The following is a 19,073-nucleotide window of genomic DNA, read 5'->3' as shown; positions in this document are numbered from 1 at the left end:
AGTCTTCAAGCCTGACAAGCTGATATCCCACCCTGGCCAACTGAAAGTGTCTAAAACCCCTCTAAAACCATAAAAACTCACCAACTTAACCAGCCTGGCCAAACTGGGAGACATTAGGCAGCTTAAACCAGGTAAGACCAGAAATCTAATTTGAGCTGGGGTTTTTTTAAATAGGGTGTTCATGATTGCTGTCACACCCAAGTACTTAGAAAAAAAAACAACTTAAACCAGGCCTAGGGTCTTCCAGTTTTGCAAATTGGTTAGACAGATCAGTTTTGATGGTTTTAAAGGGTTTTGGGACAATATTTAACTGGTCAGGGTTGGAAATAAGCTAGACTGACCAGCTAAACGCCAGCTTGTCCATTCCGGGAGACCATCTAGACCAGTTTAAAAAAGTTTAGCTAGTCTCCCAGCTGAGAAAACTGATATTTAGTTGGTTGGTCTAGCTGATCTCCCACCCTGACCAGTTGAAAAGAGTCTAAGTGTGCAAACCCAAGAACAGACCAGCCTAAGTTCTCCTAATTTATCAAGGCTGGTTAAGTTTGTCAGTTTTGATGATTTTACAGGGGTTTTGGACACATTTCAGATGGCCAACACTGAGCAGTTAAAGACTCGGTTGCCAGGCTGGGAGACCGGCTCAACCACATTAAACCAGTTAAAACTAGCAAACTATTTAAGATGGTTTAAACTGCTTGTTTTTCAGCAGGGTTTGCATGATTAATCATTGCTGGCCTAAGTACTAAAGTACTTTGGTACTCTGGCCCATCCCTAATATATATGAGTGTGCATTAAAGTAAAGTATTTCTCATCCACAGGCACATTTCACTAACAATCACACTCATTCCCACTCAAACAACTCAACTACCCTGCTGAAAAGACCTGCTAGACCAGTACTAAGCAGCATAAACCAACCTAGACCAGCATGGAAATCGCCAGCCTTTTAAGCAGGGACAAAACGAACTTCATGCAAACAACCAGATAATTCACAATGCAGTGACTTAACCTCTGTGACAATCCACTGTTATGTTTGGCAACGGTGAATGTATCAAGTGAAGGTACGAGAATGTTTCTGTGAGGACTAGGTGTCCTTATGACTGTGATAAAACTCTCCCCTATAATACCATTGTGAAAAGAAAAAAAAAAAACACATTAAAACAACATCCCACACTTTCTCGCTACAGTGCGCCTACAAAGAGCCTTTGTTCTCCCACAAGACAATTGAAATTTCCAAAAGGATTCCCACGGATTCTAAATTCGGCTCTTGCGCTTGCCTTGGCATGAGAAAGTGCCAAAAGCACAGTGGCTCACGGGCCTACACGCGTCCATTTAGTGAAGCAGCCACTCCATAGCTGATCGACAACGGCTAGCGTTTTAAGAAATGGAACATCAAGACGGTGTTGTGCATTAATGCTTACACAAAATGTGTGCGTTTCGGCACAACAAAGCTGCAGGAAAAGAAAGAAAACCATGCACAGGAACAGAGAAGAAAAGAACAATAGCAATTTTTTCTATTAAAAAAGGTTAAACAAAGATACAACAGTACTGTGTTGTTAGGTATGGTGAAGAGGGAAAAGAAAACAAGTGAAAAGAAGAAATAAAAAGCAACCCGGCAAACTGGCTCACACCAAGTGACTTCACATAGCAGAAAGACTTCTGGAGAAAATCCCGCAAAATTAGGTTGGGCAGGCCAACTAGAAACCCAACCACCAAGTAAGAGTCTGGCTTTTGAAGCCCACCCACATTAGAAAAGTGTACATGAATACCAAAATGTATCTGTATTTAGTAAGGAGAAACCTGTTTCCCACATTTTGTGTCCTCCTACGTGTGAGGGAGGTGGCGTGCAACACCGTGTCCTAACCAGGCACGAAATGCTTTAGCTCACCGCGCCTGGTTAGCACACTGTACTTGAGCTGAAAAGTGTACTGAACCCATGAGTACATGTGTCATTCCTGCATTGCGTTACTCACCGATGACCATGGCGGAGAGCTCTTTCTTGCCAGCACCCAGACGGTTCTTCACTTCACACACAAATGTTGTGTTTACCGTTTCGTCCACCTTCCTCACCAGCAGCCGGTTGTGTTCCACCCGTACCGAAGGCGGCATCGGACCCGACGTGCTGAGGAACCATTAACACAGAAAACGGCATTTCTAGCTAGTCTTATAAACCATGTTGGCTTATTTCAGAAACATAACACTTATTTACTGAAAATACATCCATATTTATTAAATATCATGTTTTGAGACAATGATTGCATGTGTTATTTCTTTTTTTAATTTGCCTTTGTGTGCTGAAACAGGGTTTTTTTTATGACACTTTAATGCACACTATTATAATTAGGCCTACTCCATTCGAAAATGTTCCAAATAAATACGCAAGTGTTGAATATTCGTCAACTAACTTGAAACTCTGCAATCAAACGGCTACATCTAAGTGACGCCCAATAAGTCTTGCTAATAAATGCTGTTTTTCGATCTGTATCGATTCAGGTTCTCTATTATTTTGGTGAAAAAATGAAGTTGAAGCAGTGAAGCGTTAATAGGCTGTTGTTGCTTTATACCGCAGGCAGAGATGCTTCCTCAATTCAGAGCCAATTAGCCTGTGGCTGTTGTTAGCAGCGAAACTGCCATATTTGACTCTGTTTCAGTCATATTAGAGATGAAGCAGGAGCACATAAGCATAAATATGTAATATGGATTTTCTTCAGACTAAGTGAATACTAATGCTAATGAAAAGAAAAGTTTTTATTGTTTCTTTCTGTTTTGAGTAAATTCTGTCATCATTTACTCACCCTTGTATTTTTCCAAGATGAATATTTTTTTCTTTTGTGATATTTAGCAGAATGTCCAAGCAGATATTTTATATATACACTACAATTCAAAAGTTTGAAGTCGATAAGATTTTTTTTTTTTAAAAAAAGAAATGAAAAATTTTCTTCAGCAAAAAATAAAATTAAATTAAATTAAAATTGATCAAAAGTGACATTTATAATGTTACAAAGATGTCTTTTTCAAGTAAATGTTCTTCTGAACCTGCTATTCGCCAAAGAATCCTGATAAAATGTATCAGTTTCCACAAAAATATTAAGCAGCACAACTGGTTTCAATATTGATAATAAGAAATTTTTAAGCACCAAATCAGCTTATGAAATGATTTCCGAAGGACATTGCGACACTGAAGACTAGAGTTGGGTACCGAACACGATACTTTTAAGGGTACTGACCGAATTACATCAGTACTACAGAGTACTGTTTCACATTAAATCAATTGGTGCCACATTTTGCTACCTGAGAAGTGAGAACGCGAGAAAGTAAGGTGAGATAGAGAGACCATGCGACGACATCCCAGCAACTTGTTCAAGCATAACACACAGGGCAATGGCTAAACATTCTGAAGTGTGGTTAAAGTTCACAAAACTAGATCCGTATATGATCTATGATCCGCGTTGCGAGCGTTGTTAATATCATTGAGGCGTTCCGCACAGAAACCGCTCTCATGTGTGCTCCGCATGTTGTTACATACTAAATGTCACAGTCATATTTTCCATGTGTTGTTAGTCAAACTCCAGCTCTGAGCATTGTGGGGAAAATGAAACAACACTTTTGTGCTACTGTGCTGAGGAAACACATTTACAGCACATGTCCGAACGCAACGCTGAACAGCAGAGGTGAAGAACAGCACGAGACATTTAAATTCTCTGCTGTAATGCGTTCTCATGCTACAGCGCACACATAAGTTTATTTCGTCTAGTGTGTAATATTTCTAAATAATTTAAAAAATGTTGAAATTGAAAGGTTTGGTCTTATTTTTTTACTGAAATGTTTTTGTTATTACACGGAGAGTAAAATACTGAAAAAAGGTACTGTTAGGTACCAGCACCGAACTTCAGGTACCGATACTGGTACCAGTTAAAATGTGAACGGTATCCAACCCTACTGAACTTAAAGATTTAAAATTGGAATAATAATAATACTGTTTTTACTGTATTTTTGATCAGATAAATGCAGCCTTGGTGAGCATAAGTCAAATTTAAATGTGCTCATTCTGCTAAACATCCTCTGTGTTCGACCAAAGAAAATCATACGGGGTTTTGAATGACATGCATAGATGATGACAGAATTTTGAACTATTCCTTAAAGTTTATTAAGAAGGAACTCACGTTGTCCAGATAATCTCAGTAAGTTCTGGGTTGGCGTCAGCCTCGCAGGTCAAAACAGCATCAGTCCGACCCATATACCAGTTATTGTCATATCCATCTATTGTCACAATGGGTGGGTCTAGAAAGAATGTGAGATAGAGAGAGACATTCATTCATCATTAAATCCTGCATTGAAAGAGCAGTTCATAGTTCAAATCTGCTGTTCAGGGGTGGGAAGGGAAGATACAGGTTTGCTGAAGGTGGCACTGCCCTATAGGCTCTCAAAGGGCTTTGACACGCTGGAGAAATGCAGAATGAAAGTGCAAGAGGTGAGGATGTTCCAACAGGGGCGTTTATAAAAGAAATGGTGAAGCTGCAAATCTCTGACATCCTCAAACATTCCAGCTCAGCTATGCAAACACAGACACCTCAAACACTCCGTAAATAGCTTTCATGAAAAAAATGCAAACAATGTGTTGAGGCAGACATATGAGGCAGAGGCAAAGATGCTTAAATGCATTTTTCAATGAAAAGGAGGGTGGGTGAGGGAGAAAAGGTGTTATGAGCGAATGATACGGGACGGATTATGAGTTCATATGTGTGTCACTGAGAGCGCACACCTTTAAAGGATTAGTTTGGCCAGAAATGAAAATTCTGTCCTCATTTACTAACTTTCATGTCGTTCCCAAACCATTCTTCCGTGAAACACACACACAAAAAGTTTTGAATACTCTGCTGGTTGGCTTTCTTTTCAGTCACAATGAATGGGAACTAAAGCTTTCAAGCTTCAAAAAGGACACAAAAGCACTATAACTGTTTCATAAAAGTCTTCTGAAGTCATACAATAGCTTTGTCCGAGGAACTGATCAAAATTTAAGTCTTTATTTATTGATAATCTTCTCCCTCCAGTGAGCTATTAACTGCTATGACCGGAGCGAATCAGTGAACTCAAGAACCGAATCAGTCTGATTCACAAATGAATCATTCAGACCAGGGCTTCATTCCCAAAAAGCATCGCAAGCCTAAGTAGATTGTTGAAAATACTGGCACCAATGTTTTGGGGAAAGGAAGCCTTGATTTGTACATAAGCTGGATCAGATTTTTAGAAAAGATCAGATTCATTAAATGAATTGTTCATTGCTTCATATCTTATGAAATTCTATCATTTTATAGTGAGCTTGACAGCCCCATTTATTTTCATTAAATTGAAAAGACTGACCTGGAAAAAGTCACTCTTTAGAAGAAAGAAAATCATATGGATATTGTGAGCAAATAATGACAGAATTTTCATTTCGAAGATCTACTTCTAGCAGTGCGAGAGTTTGTGTATGAATCTTACACTCCACCACCAGCTTCAAGTCGAAGGATTTTGGCTCGCTCTGCGTCCTCTGGGTTACCAGGCAGGTGATTTCTTTTCCGTTTTCAGCAGGTGTCGGGATCATCCGATACTCGCTCTTTACGGTCACTGTGCCGTCCACTTCGGGCACTGAAGTGTGGTTATAGCGGCCAGCAACAGTTGTAATCCAGGAGATTGTTGCCTCTGGTTTTCCTTGGGCTGCTTCACAACTTGCCACGACAACTTCAGAAGGGCCGGCTTGGACTGGGATGGCGGTAGCTGAGTTTTTGGGTTTAGCTGAAAAATTATTTAAAAAGAGGTTACAACATGACTTTGGTTTTCAATATCCTTTTTTAAATAATCAAGTGGTGCTTGCGCTAAATAAAAACATGCAACACAGCACTCAGACATGTCATTGACTCGCATTAAGGGGACAGTCAGCCGGTCATTTTCTAAAATAAATGTCGACAAGGTGTTTCAAGCATTCAAACAGGGCCACTAATTACACAGCTACTTACCAAATAAAAAAAAGTGGATATGAAATATTGATTGATTACATGAGAAGAAAGAGAGCGCAGAGTGATACAAGAGACATTAATCTAGCACAGTTATGTAGGAAACTGGATGCCTGGGACAATCTGGGACGGTCAATTATAGAGGTCATTAAACAAAAATATTTTAATCATAGAACTGAGTAGAATGAAGCGTATCAGAGAACTGTTTTTTCAGTGCCTGATACTGACATCTCTGTACCTGATGGCCAAGGATGAGCTTAAACATTAAAGATAAATGGTGGCAACCAAACGTAAAAGTGTAAGAATCTGTCATTGTTTTTTTTAAAGACAATGGCTGAAATCAAATTAAAAAGACTTGAATTTTGTCTTAATTCACTTAAAGTATTATAAAATATAATTAATCGAATTGATGAACCAAACTATAATCACTCTATAGCCGGGTTCTCACTACAGATTTGCGCAAAACTTTTTCGATATTTTCTAAATGTCGATGAAAAGCTATTGGGAAATGATGCAGTTTCCATTAACTAAAGACTTCATACTGTATATAGGAAGACAGTGCACTTGTATTATTATGAATGGGAGAAAGGGAAACGCAATATGGCGAAATAAGTCCCGCCTTCTAAATAAGAGCCAATCACCGATTGGTAAAGTCATCGCATCACTGCAGCTGCCGTTAGAAGCTCCGGTTCCTATAGAAACAGTCAGATGTGCGCTTCCTATAGAGACACGCACTTAGGACTGCGCATGCGCATTAGCTTGATCCAGCCTGAAAAATGCTGTTTTTTTTTTTGTCATGATTCAGGCATTTAGAAACAAAATTTATAAGACAGTTGTTGTCAGATTTCTTTGGTGATCTCAAATATGAAATTTGATTGAAAGCTTGGCGAACAGCTTTGTAGAGTTTGATATTTTCCCATTCAAAGAGATAGGAGCTGTACCCAAGAGGCATTTCAATAATGGCCACCAAGTGAAACGACTTGTCTTAAAGGTACTTTGCATTAACTGATGTTATGCGCCAAAAGATTATTTTTTCCTCTTGTGATAAGTCATTCCAAAAATCACGGAAACAGATGTTATACTTGGGAGCGGCCACGTATGAGCTGTTTCTGGGTGTTTCTCCCTCCTATGTGCTTCCAGGTCTTGATAAATTGTGGCATTTCTTTGTTATTTAGAATCCAGTATTTATTTTGTCTTTTATGAGTTTAATAAAGAACACTGTCTCGCCTTCTGTGCAAACATACCGCGCCATCTTTAAAGAATGATCGACTTTTATGTACGCCAGGTGACCTGTAAATGCGAAAAAACTGTTTCCATTGCAGTTTTGCGAAATATTCCTTTTTCAAATTGCCTGAAAAACCACCTCATGCGAGCGTAAAAACTTTCCGATATATGGGAGTTTTGCGAAATTGACGTGTTTCCGTTGAGCGTATTTTCAATTCGCAATTTCAATTTGCGCAATTAGAAGAGTAATGGAAACGCAGCTTATGTGGCATTTTGCATGCTTGTAAAATATTTTAATCAAGTATATGTATGCAAATACTGATTTTTATTATAAATTGTAACGTGTGTGTATATAATATTAGCAACAAGACAATTTTGAGATTATCTAACATTTAATGAAAGCATTTATTGCATTTACTGCAATAATTTTTTCCACAATTTTGTCTTAATTCACTAAAATTTATATAAAATTTTATGAAACCATTTGGGATGCAAAATAGCTAAAATTAAATTAAATAATCACTCTGTAAAATGCATATAAGAATAGTAAAAGAAATTTTATAAAGATGATCATTTCAAATTAACCAACCCACATTTAAAAGCAAGTGGTTAACAACAATACAAGATGGATGCTGAGTTAATGTTCTACTTGGTTTACCCAGGGCTAAACAGTGAAAGACAAACAGAGCGAGACGCTTGAACACAGCCAACAAGGATAAACGGGCAGCACTGATTCACAGCATCACTTTGTCTCTGATGATAGCATTAGCTTAGTCATTCAAATGATGAATCAGGCTAATGGGTGACATTAGTGTTAAAGCAGACAGCAGAAATGCTACTGTGAGTAAAGCTAATGTAGTTTAGAATGACTCTGTGTCTGTGCTTTCCTAACTACGCCAAAAGAAGAGCTAAAGATTTTGCAGTCCAAGCATCAACCTTGTGGTCTGTTGTTTAGGCAGATATTTAATGAACATTTAAAACACATCTGAGACAATTTTGTTGGCAATATAAAACTAGGAAACATTGTAAATATTGATTTTATTTTAATGCGCTAATTATTTGGCCATTAAATTTCCTAAAGACTGTGCCAGCAGGCTAATTTCACGCTCCCTGCTCATGTCAAGACTTGAGAGTATGAGAGCAGAGCTGTTTTAAAAGCATCTCTGATTTTAACCAAAAGGCTAAAAATAGCGATTGAAAAGTTTGATTCATTTTCATGAATCAGTTCTTTTGAACCATATCATATAATTGGTTGAAACAGTAATTCAAATATATATTTGAGTCATCATTTGGGATGGAATTTTATATATTTTATATTGTTAAATTGTTATACTTGAGTCTGTCTTGTTTGTAGGAAGCACTGAAGCAGGTCTATAAATAACCACAAGTGAGTTACTTACCCAGCATGATAAGAGTGGTCGTTCCTTGCTCGTTTCCACTGGGGTAAGTTGCGTACTCGCAGATGTACCTGCCAGCATCAGCCATCTTCAGTTTGTCGATCCTAATGGATGGGTTCTCCAGGGAGCCCCTTGTGAAATTAACTCTGCCTTCAAACTCTTTATTAGGGAAACTGGCTCCATATGAGGGATGGAATACAGCAATGTTGTGCCTATCACCCTCAACACGCTCAAACATCCACGAAACCTACGAACCAGAAGAAATAGGGAATTAATTCTTGCACGGCATTGCTTTAACATACTGCATGCTGCCAGCCATCTGCTTGTTGTTTAAACTCAGGCCTTAACCATATGGATGGCAATAACATTAGACAATTACTCGGCCTGTGCTGAACTACCACAAAATATTACATTTGTTCAACACATACAGGTGTTTTATGGATTGCCAATAATTAATATTCATGTATGCACTGAATAATGTTGTTGTGAATTCTGCATATTGAAATGTGCACCAAGGTATATCAAGCAGGCAGACATAGATTTTATCGAAAACCATGATAATGACTTCTGATAGCATCATTCTAAATTCATGCTTTCAAGATTATTATTTTTAACAACGATAACGTAACCGTACACTACTGGGCAAAAGTTTGGAATCGGTAAGATTTTTAATGTTTTTAAAAGAAGTTTTATCTGCTCACCAAGGCTGCATTTATTTAATTGAAAATACAGTAAAAACAGTAATATTGTGAAATATTATTACAATTTAAAATAACTGTTTTCTGTTTGAATATATTTTATAAAGTAATTTATTCCTGTGATCAAAGCTGAATTTTCAGCATCATTACTCCAGTCTTCAACGTCACATGATCCTTTAGAAATCATTGTAATATGCTGATTTGCTGCTCAAGAAACATTTATTGTGTACAATTGTACAAAATATCTGTGTACAATACTTTTTTTTTTTTTTCTTCCTCAGGATTATTTGATGAATAGAAAGTTCAAAAGAACAGCATTTATTTGAAATATAATCTTTTGTAACATTATAAATGTCTTTACTGTCACTTTTGATCGATTTAATGCATCCTTGCTGAATAAAAGTATTAATTTCTGTAATTTAATTTAATTTTCAAAAAAATTAAAATTAAAATTCTTACTGCCCCCAAACTTTTGAACGGTAGTGTATAATGTTACAAAAGCTTTGTATTTCAGATAAATGCTGTTATTTTGAACTTTCTATTCATCAAATAATCTTGAAAAAAATATTGTACACAATAAATGTTTCTTGAGCAGCAAATCAGCATATTAGAATGATTTCTGAATGATCATGTGACACTGAAGACTGGAGTAATGATGCTGAAAATTGCCATCACAGGAATAAATTACTTCATAAAATATATTCAAACAGAAAACAGTTATTTTAAATTGTAATATTGTGAAATATTATTACAGTTTTTACTGTATTTTTAATTAAATAAATGCAGCCTTGGTGAGCGACGAAACTTCTTTTAAAAACATTAAAAATCTTACCGATTCCAAACTTTTGACTGGTAGTGTATATATACACATACACACACATATATACACGTATATATATATATATATTGTATACACACACACATATATAATAGCTATCAGTTATCAGCTAGTTATCAAACTTTGTCACATGATCAGTGTCACATGAACTTTCAGAAATCATTCTAATATGCTGATTTGCTGCTCGAGAAACATTTCTTATTGTTATCAACATTGAAAACAGTTCTGCTTATTATTTTTGTGGAAACCATGACACATTTCTCAGGATTTTTTGATAAACGAATGTTTGAAAGAACAGCAATTATTTGAAATAGAACTTGTTTGTAACATTATGAATATCCTTATGGTCACTTTTAATAAATTTAATGCACAAATCAATTTTATAAAAAAAAAAAATCATACTGACTTTTGAAAGGTTGTCTGTCTGTCTGTCTGTCTGTGTGTGTGTGTGTGTGTGTGTGTGTGTGTGTGTGTGTGTGTGTGTGTGTGTGTGTGTGTGTGTGTGTGTGTGTGTGTGTGTGTGTGTGTGTGTGTGTGTGTGTGTGTGTGGTCCCGGTAAAACCCACGTTTTAGGGAGCAAATGTTCCAACAAGTATAGTAATACCAGAACTTTTGACCTTGTGGGGACATTTTTTAGGTCCCCATGACGAAAACTGAATATAAATCATACTAAATTTTGTTTTTTGTTTGTTTGCTTTTTAACACTGTCAGCTTCTGTGGCTATTTTAATGGTGAGAAAATTTATAGTAAAACTATATCAGGTTTTTACAATTTATTTTTGCTAAAAACTCAAACTATATTTGGTTTAACTTTGGCTGCATCCGAAAACTGAAAAACGCTGCCTTCGGAGGACACATTTCAAGGTAGGAAGGCATCAAGGCATGTCCGAATCCAATGTTAGCTTTACTTCCTGCTTCCTGAGATACCTTCATCTGATCGGCTTTTGCGTGTGCGTGTGTGTGTGTGTTTAAAAAAAAGAATAGTTCAGGATAATTTTCAAATTTTTCCCAGTCATCTCAATGGCAAAAAGTATCCCAATTTACCTGAATTCACCCTGTATATATGGCGAGGGCATCAAATACCTCATTTTTGACCCTTGGAACTAATCAAACGTATCTAGTCTTACCTGTGTGAGTTTGGTGTTTCCGCTGTTGATGAATTCACAGCGCAGATTGACAGAGCTATTTGGATACGCAGTGACCTCATATTCCACTCGAACACGCTGACTCCAGACCACTGCAAAAGAGGAAAGAGCGAAACATTAGAACGTTCCAGTGTCGTAGCCTACATTAAATTTATGAAAATGAAACCCAGACATCAGGCTAATATGAAACACACCAAAGTGACTGTTATATTCCTGGGCCTGAGCTTCCTCCGGGAAAAAGTGCAGTCTCAGACTGATTAGAGCTCAGTGGCTTCATATCTATCGACTAAATGTGCAGACTGTCTCAGCATGAGACTTATCCTGCTTTGATTGCCCATAATTAAAGGAAAAAAAAAAAAAAAACTTTGAGCCATCTCATCATCACAGCATCAATCTACACAATCACGGATATGGATCAGAGCTCGCTTGAACAAATGCATCTGGATGAGAAGCATTATAAAAGTCAATTTGAAACGTTCAGAGTGTTTTACTTCCATAATGCAACGCATTCCTAAGTGAAACAAAATAATTAATGAACAAAATGTAGGGTTGCATTTGATTTTATCCATCAATAACTGGACTTTTCTTTGGAATATTGTGCACTAATGAATTGATCATAACACAAGGAACATGTACACTTTTAAAATAAAAGTTCAAAAAGGAGATCTTTGCAGCAGTGACAAAGATGATGCATTTTAGGTTCCTCAAAGAATCTCCAAGTGAACAGATCTTAAATTTTTCTTCACACTAAGAAAAAAAAATGGTTCTTTTAATAATCTGAAGCACTTTTTTTTTCCACAATAAAGAACCTTTTGTTCACTGGAAAGATTTCATGGATGTTAAAAGTTCTTAATTGAAGCCAATAAAGAACCTTTATTTTTAAGAGTATATTGCATATTCTTTTTCAGAGCTTCATGTATTCTTTATGAACAATTAAATGTGGGTAGGTTTCATAAAAAACAAACAAGACTTTGAAAAAAAGCTGAGAAAAATCACATTTTTGTCAAAGACTACAACCCAATGGGATTCAGAAAGATGATCAAAACACATATGGAGTAGATTGAGCCCATCAACACCCCCAAAGCTTCACAGTCCTACACCTCTTCCTGGGTCGACATTTCATTCGGTAACATTAGACAGTTTTGATTTATATCCTGTTTAATGTTTGATGACCGCGTTGTTTTACCTGTGCATAAGCAATGCTTCCATCACTTGTTTCTGCTTGTTCTTCACCTGTGTTTTGATCCGGAGATTCTTTACTCTTTCAGAAGATGCGTAATAGCGCCCTCTACCATGTAACAGTGAAAACATGGATTGACGGAAAATTCCGTCAATGGTGGGGAACGATTTAATAAAGTAAAAGTCATTTGATCCAGGTTCATTTTAAAGTTTTTACTTTATATATACACGCCCATAGCTAACTTTCATTTTTTGGCAAGAAAACAATTTAGATCTCAATTATATGTTCAAAGGCCTCATATTAATATGAACAGAATTTTAATTGTTTTTTGCTTGTGTGCAATACAATTAGTCTTAACTTTCTCAGCATCACCGACTAACACATCTCTCAGCAAATAACAGATGGATTCTGCAAACTGAAAATTACATTACACACTTGACTTGTAAGTAATTAAGTGCGTAAATAATTAAAAATCATCATTAAAATCCCGTTTATGCTGCTTTAAAAAAAAAAATAATTGTCCTTGAACATAACAGTCAAATGATCAAAACTTTATAATAAGAGGTTAAAGCCTATAAAAGAAAATAATTGCACATTTATTAGTGCCACAAAAACAAACTTGTGATTTTAAAACCCGATATGAGTTGTTCTGCAGTCTGCCTCACACTGATGGTAAACTGACACTGCATTACAGTGCCAATCATAGCACTTTCAAAGCACTTTCCTTCTGCATTTGAACATTTTGACCCGGTGGCCGTGATCCCAGATGGTGATCTTTGTGTCGGCACAGCATTCACTTATGGAAGATTGCAAAGTTCAAGTTTTTCAAAACTCACTAGCTTTCTCTTTGCTTTCACGTTTTCTCACCTGGCCGTATACAAAGGCAGGTTAAAATAAACAACCCGTGTTTTGACTCGAGTAGTCCGCGGACTCTAGCGAGCTCCTGCGGAGACAGAAGCGAGAGACCCCCAGCTCAGAGCTCCAGGAGTCAAAGGCCAGTGAACAGCATGAGAGCTGCTCCATATATACTGATGGAATAAGGAATGGCTCAGTGCTCACAAACACACACACATTCACAATGCAGCTTCATCTGCCAACCTACAGAACATCAGTGCACTCAAACACTCTAAAGACAGGCCTCAAATTGCATGTAGGATGAAGCTCTATCAAATATAGGGTTGTGGCCACATTAAATAATACATAAATGGAGCTTGATTCTGTTATAGAAACGCATACTTTCAAATGCAAACACATTCTCCCCTAATGCTACAACCCCTTCACCACATTGAAAACATCCAACTCAGTTTATGTTCCACAAAAGCATTAAATCGATTTGACCTCAAGTTCGCAAACCTCCTATAAATCAGACATTACCTAACACTGACTGAAAGGTATACGACACGCTGACTGAAAATGCCAAATACTTGTGCTGTACTGTAATGCGTCTGTATTAAAAACCATTAGGCTCAATGACTGTGACGCATGATTGTGTCCAAACACAATTTATATTGCAAATTAAGTATGCCACAAGGGGTGCTAAAGCATCAATTAGCAAAAGCTGTCTTCTTCTATGATCAGTTTTTATTTCAAGTCAAGAACTGCCATTGCAGTGCAGCAGTTTAAAGAAAATCTTGCTGAATGGCTTCAAGTTAGTTACAATGGCATGTTTATCTAGCTGATTTACCTGAATTGCATCACATAAATGTGGTTTAATGGCACAGACACTTGAAGGCAATTCCATATACGCCCCATTAAGCATTCTAATGATGTTTATATCTGTCACAATAATCCAAGAACGCATATTAGATCAACTTTACACAAAGACAACAATGCAGAAAAACAGCCATAAAGCAGCGTTTATGTTAATGTCCACTATAGCAGCCCTTGTGGCAAGGCTGAGAATGCAGTGCCACATTTGCAGAACACAGCACACAAAAGTACTAAAAGTAGTTGCACTCATACTTGTGTGCAGTATTGGGGGGTAACGCATTACAAGTAACTTGAGTTACATAATCAGATTACTTTTTTCAAGTAACTAGTAAAGTAACGCATTACTTTTAAATTTACACAAAATATCTGAGTTACTTTTTCAAACAAGTAACAGAAGTTAGTTTTCCCATGTATCGACTGACTCCTCTCCTGTCCTTATGTTGAGAGAATCGTGAGTAAGTGCGGAGGTGTTGTGCGTGCTGTGTAAACATGATGGTTACTGACTAAATGTGAACATTTACTCATCTCACTTGCATAAAAACAGATTCAGTATTCCTCAAAATGAATAAAATCAGTGAAATGCATCTCTGTATATTACGCAAACCTGCAATATTTAAATATGTTAAACAACACAAACATACTTTATGTATTTAATCTCACTTTATTTACCAATGTCTTTGCTGCTGACCTTCGATGATCCAATTCAACCATACTAATAAGCAAAAATGACTTTAGATAAACATTGTATTTGTGATCAGCCTGAAGCTTTACATTTCCCAAAAATATAACTTTTTTGTTGTTATTAAAAAAAAAAAAAAAAAAAACAGCGCAGCCCAGGTGAGAAAAAGTAACGCAAAAATAATGTAATGCAATTAGTTACTTTTTTAGGGAGTAATGCAATATTGTAATGCATTACTTTTAAAGGTAACTTTCCCCAACATTGCTCGTGTAGTATGTTTCAGGCTATAGTACATACAACAACAGTGCACTGCAAATAATAACCCTAACCCTACAAATAATTTAGATTTCAAATAAATGAAATGAAATGAAATGAAAGAAATGTTTCTTGAGCAGCAAATTAGCATATTAGAATGATTTAAGGATCATGTGACTCTGAAGACTGGAGTAATGATGCTTAAAATTAAGCTTACATGCTTAATTTGCTACTTACATGCTTAATGCTACTGTGTAACTTCACAGGAATAAATTACATATTAAAATACACTTCAAAAAAAAAAAAAAAAAGCTTCTTTACTGGCATCTATGATTCTATGAAGAACCTTTAACATCCATTGAAACTCTCCACTGAACAAAAAGTTCTTTATAGTGGAAAAATGTTCTTTAGATTATTAAAATGGTTCTTTTAAGAACTGTTGACTGGAAAGTTCTTTCGGGAAACAAAAGTGGTTCTTCTATGGCATCACTGGAGTGTATATTAAGATAGAAAATATTTTAAGCATGAGACTTTTATCAAAAACATTTAAAAAATCTTACTGACCCCAAACTTCTGAACAGCTTTGGTAGTGTATGTAAATGTTTTCGTATGGTTGTGTAACGCAATTTATGTCTCTTGACAGTTTCTATATACAGACATTTTAAGATTTACATGGACATTTTAGAATAATATTATAAAACAATTTTAAGTAGCATCATCTGTCATAGAAGCCAGTTTCCTTTTAGCTTTTTTTACTATTTTTTTTCAAACATTAATTTCCATCTAAACCTTCCAGTTTCATTTCACAGTCAACAAGTACTGCTGCTGCTGTATCGTTATTTGTATTGGGCAAATAATCTTTGACTAATGCATTTGTTCTAGGTATTTACATTTAAGTTCCAATTAACATGCCATTCATACAAGGATAGAGGTATGCGAGCGCACGCACATATCACAGTATGCTCAGTGCATGTCCGTATCCAGGGCTCTAATGTCAGGAAGTGTGTGTTTTCATTATACGAGGAGCTGCGTGTGACTCAATGTAGCAGAATTCCCCCTGAAGGTACACAATGGCCTGTCAGACCAGCTCCGCGGTATAAGAAACAGAAACACAAAGCATTTATTCACTCACCTCGCTCTCTTTACCTCTCTCTCTCTCTCGGCTCCACTCCTCTTTTGTTTCCTTCTATCTTTGGCTCATAACTCTATTTCCCTCTCTCCCTCTTCCTCCGTACACATCAACAAATGAGTCATCGGGTGGAATGTAGTTGTACGATGTTTTAGTCATTCGTTTTTCATAGGGTCAATGAAAGAACGCCATGGGTTCAAAACGAAGGAAAAAATGAGAACAATAAAGTAAAGAACCAACATGGATCAAATATCTGTCTCATTTGCATGCATACCCAGCATGCTTTACACCCCCTCCCTTTGTGTTCAAGTGTTTCTGCTCATATTCCTGTACTGATCTACTATTTGCACTGGTTTTAATACCTCTGAAACAGTCGGGGTGTCTGCGCACTGCTGATACGCTTTACTTAAGGATGACAAACGAACCAGAGTAGGGCCGCAACAGGCTCTTCAATAAAACACAAACACATTTAAGGGGCAGAAGCAATTTACCAAAAGCACATACGCTTGCTTTATGTACTTAATGCAAAGCTCATCGGTGCTTATGTTAAATATTGTGTGATATTCACCTCAGAGTCATTAATATATTCATATATATGCACCGCAGGGATGGCTCTGCCCTGGGGTGTTACCTATTTGCACACTATCTAGCATGAATGTTTAATTTTAGATATCTATTTAGATGTAACTTTAAAGGATTAGTTCCACCAGTAATTAAAATTCTGTCTTTCTGTCACTATTTACTCGCCCTCAAGCCATTCCGTACAACTTTCTTTCCTCCGTGGAGGATTTGATCAATTGTAACTGCACCAAAAAAAGCAACCAATATGTAATCGATGAGGACTGAAGCTTTTAAACTTCAAAAAGCAAAAAGAATCGTTAAACTGTTCACATGACTCGTGCATTATATGTCAAGTCTTCTGAAGCCATATAATAGCTTTAAAATAGTGAGAAATGGACTGTTCATGAATTCACAAACGAGGTAGCAATGTCCAGTTTGTAACAAGTTGTTCTTTTGACCAGAGCTGGCGCCAGTGAAGCACTGAAGAGGGGGCATCTGAAGTAACGAAAGGAGGTGATGACGTAACTTAAAGTATCCCCAGCTAAAAAAAACATATGTGGCCCATTCACGTATTTTTTGGACCGTAAACAAACCTGTCGCTACTACAGCTATTGGACTAAAAACTCCTGAGCGAAAACAAATGGCAGAGCATTGAATAATAACCTACAGAAACCAAAAAGTAAAATTGCCTAGGCCAAAATTTTCAAAAATTCGACTCATCGATATCCATGAAACAGGAGGTTTGTGTGCCAATCAAAATGTGACTTTGGTAACCAAATAGCTGATGGGCCCCATTGACTTCCATAGTATTTTTTTTTTTTTTTTACATACTATGGAAGTCAGTTGGGCCCATCAACTGTTTGGTTACCCATATTCGTCAAAATATCATCTTTTGTCTTCAGCAGAAGAAAGAAACTCATACAGGTTTGGAACTACTTGAGGTTGATTAAATGATGACACAATTTTCATTTTTGGGTGAACTATCCCTTTAACTAAAATGTTGCTATAGTAGCCTAATATTAATGCTAGAAAGCCTATGCACTTGGCAAACAGTCTATTCTGTTTCATCATTAAAATCATTTTCACTTTCATCTTGACTGAGGGGGCAGGACATTCAGGGTTTAGCACCAGCCCTGTTTTTGACTTCAATGATCTTTTCAATGAATCAATTGATTCAGTTCAGAAAATGGCTGTGAATGATTCATTCATGAATCAGACTAATCCACTTCAAGTTCACTGATTCAATCCAGTCACAGAGTTTAATGGCTGTCTGCAGGGGAAGATTGTCAGTGACTAATCAAAATACATTTTGATCTGTCTTCCTGACAATGTTATCGCATGACTTCAGAACACTTGGGTTATCAACCTTATTCTTTATCATGGAAGGAAGCAATTTCCTGTGAATGTGCAAGTCCATGTCATATTGCCGTTATAGGTAAACAACTAAAAATTAAAAGGATAGTTCGCTCAAAAATTAAAATGTTGTCATCATTTACACACCCTCAAGTTGTTAAAAAAAAAAAAAAAACCGATGCTGCTTTACACAAAAGGAAGATATTTGGAAGAATGTTTGTGACCAAGCAGACCTCGTCCCCCATTGACTACCATAGTAGCGAAAAAAATACTATGGTAGTCAATGGGGGGGGCGAGATCTGGTAAAGCTATTTACACTAAAAACAAGTGAGTTTATGATTAATATAAAAATAATAATATGAAAACGAATACCACTTTGCCAAATACCAACATTAAACAGCATAACGGACAATTTTGTACAGCTAAAATAACTGGAAGCAGGTGGAAAAGGTGGATAGTGTATGAATAGTACTGGCTACTATAAACACAATGCTTTTATGGTGCTTTTGCATCCTTACTGAAGTTTAAAAATTTCCTTTGAAGTGACCAGTAGTCTTCAAAATTTCTCTTTGTCTGTTCCCCAGAAGAAAGTCAAGTATTCATTTTAACATTTGAAAACTCCACCCAAATCTAATGGAGGTTTGAGCCAACTAAACAATTAGATTGTCCTTTTCAGTATTTCACATCTTATTTTGAGCAAAGAGCAGTATTTCCTTGAAAAAATGTTTTTCAATGCTAACAAAAAAAAAAAAATTAACTGACAAGGCCATAATACACATTCAAGAACTTATCTATTCAGACTGTTTTCAAATACTAATTTTTATTATCAACATTTTTATCTACTCAGCCTCAAATTTTCCTCTCACGGATGTCCTTCTCTCTCTAAACGAGTCACGTGATGCACAAGTCACAAGTCAC

The 19,073-nt window shown here is 36.6% G+C and overlaps 1 protein-coding gene across 3 annotated transcripts in view; it reads right to left on the bottom strand.

Moving 5' to 3' along the window:
• Nucleotides 1-19,073, bottom strand: part of pvrl2l (PVR cell adhesion molecule related 2 like) — a 176,342-nt gene that overhangs the window by 95,670 nt on the left and 61,599 nt on the right. For all 3 annotated transcript variants that reach the window (XM_051873020.1, XM_051873018.1, XM_051873019.1), the window contains exons 2-6: nt 11,271-11,380; nt 8,612-8,855; nt 5,476-5,769; nt 4,158-4,275; nt 1,968-2,116 (exon numbers count right to left, since the gene is read on the bottom strand). In XM_051873020.1, the coding sequence (XP_051728980.1) occupies nt 1,968-2,116; nt 4,158-4,275; nt 5,476-5,769; nt 8,612-8,846 (796 nt within the window). In that variant the 5' untranslated portion in view covers nt 8,847-8,855; nt 11,271-11,380. The remainder of the gene's footprint in view (nt 1-1,967; nt 2,117-4,157; nt 4,276-5,475; nt 5,770-8,611; nt 8,856-11,270; nt 11,381-19,073) is intronic.

This window comes from Ctenopharyngodon idella, chromosome 19 (genome assembly GCF_019924925.1).
Source record: "Ctenopharyngodon idella isolate HZGC_01 chromosome 19, HZGC01, whole genome shotgun sequence".
Classification (NCBI taxonomy): Eukaryota; Metazoa; Chordata; class Actinopteri; order Cypriniformes; family Xenocyprididae; genus Ctenopharyngodon; species Ctenopharyngodon idella.
This window is presented reverse-complemented; position numbering and strand designations above follow the sequence as displayed.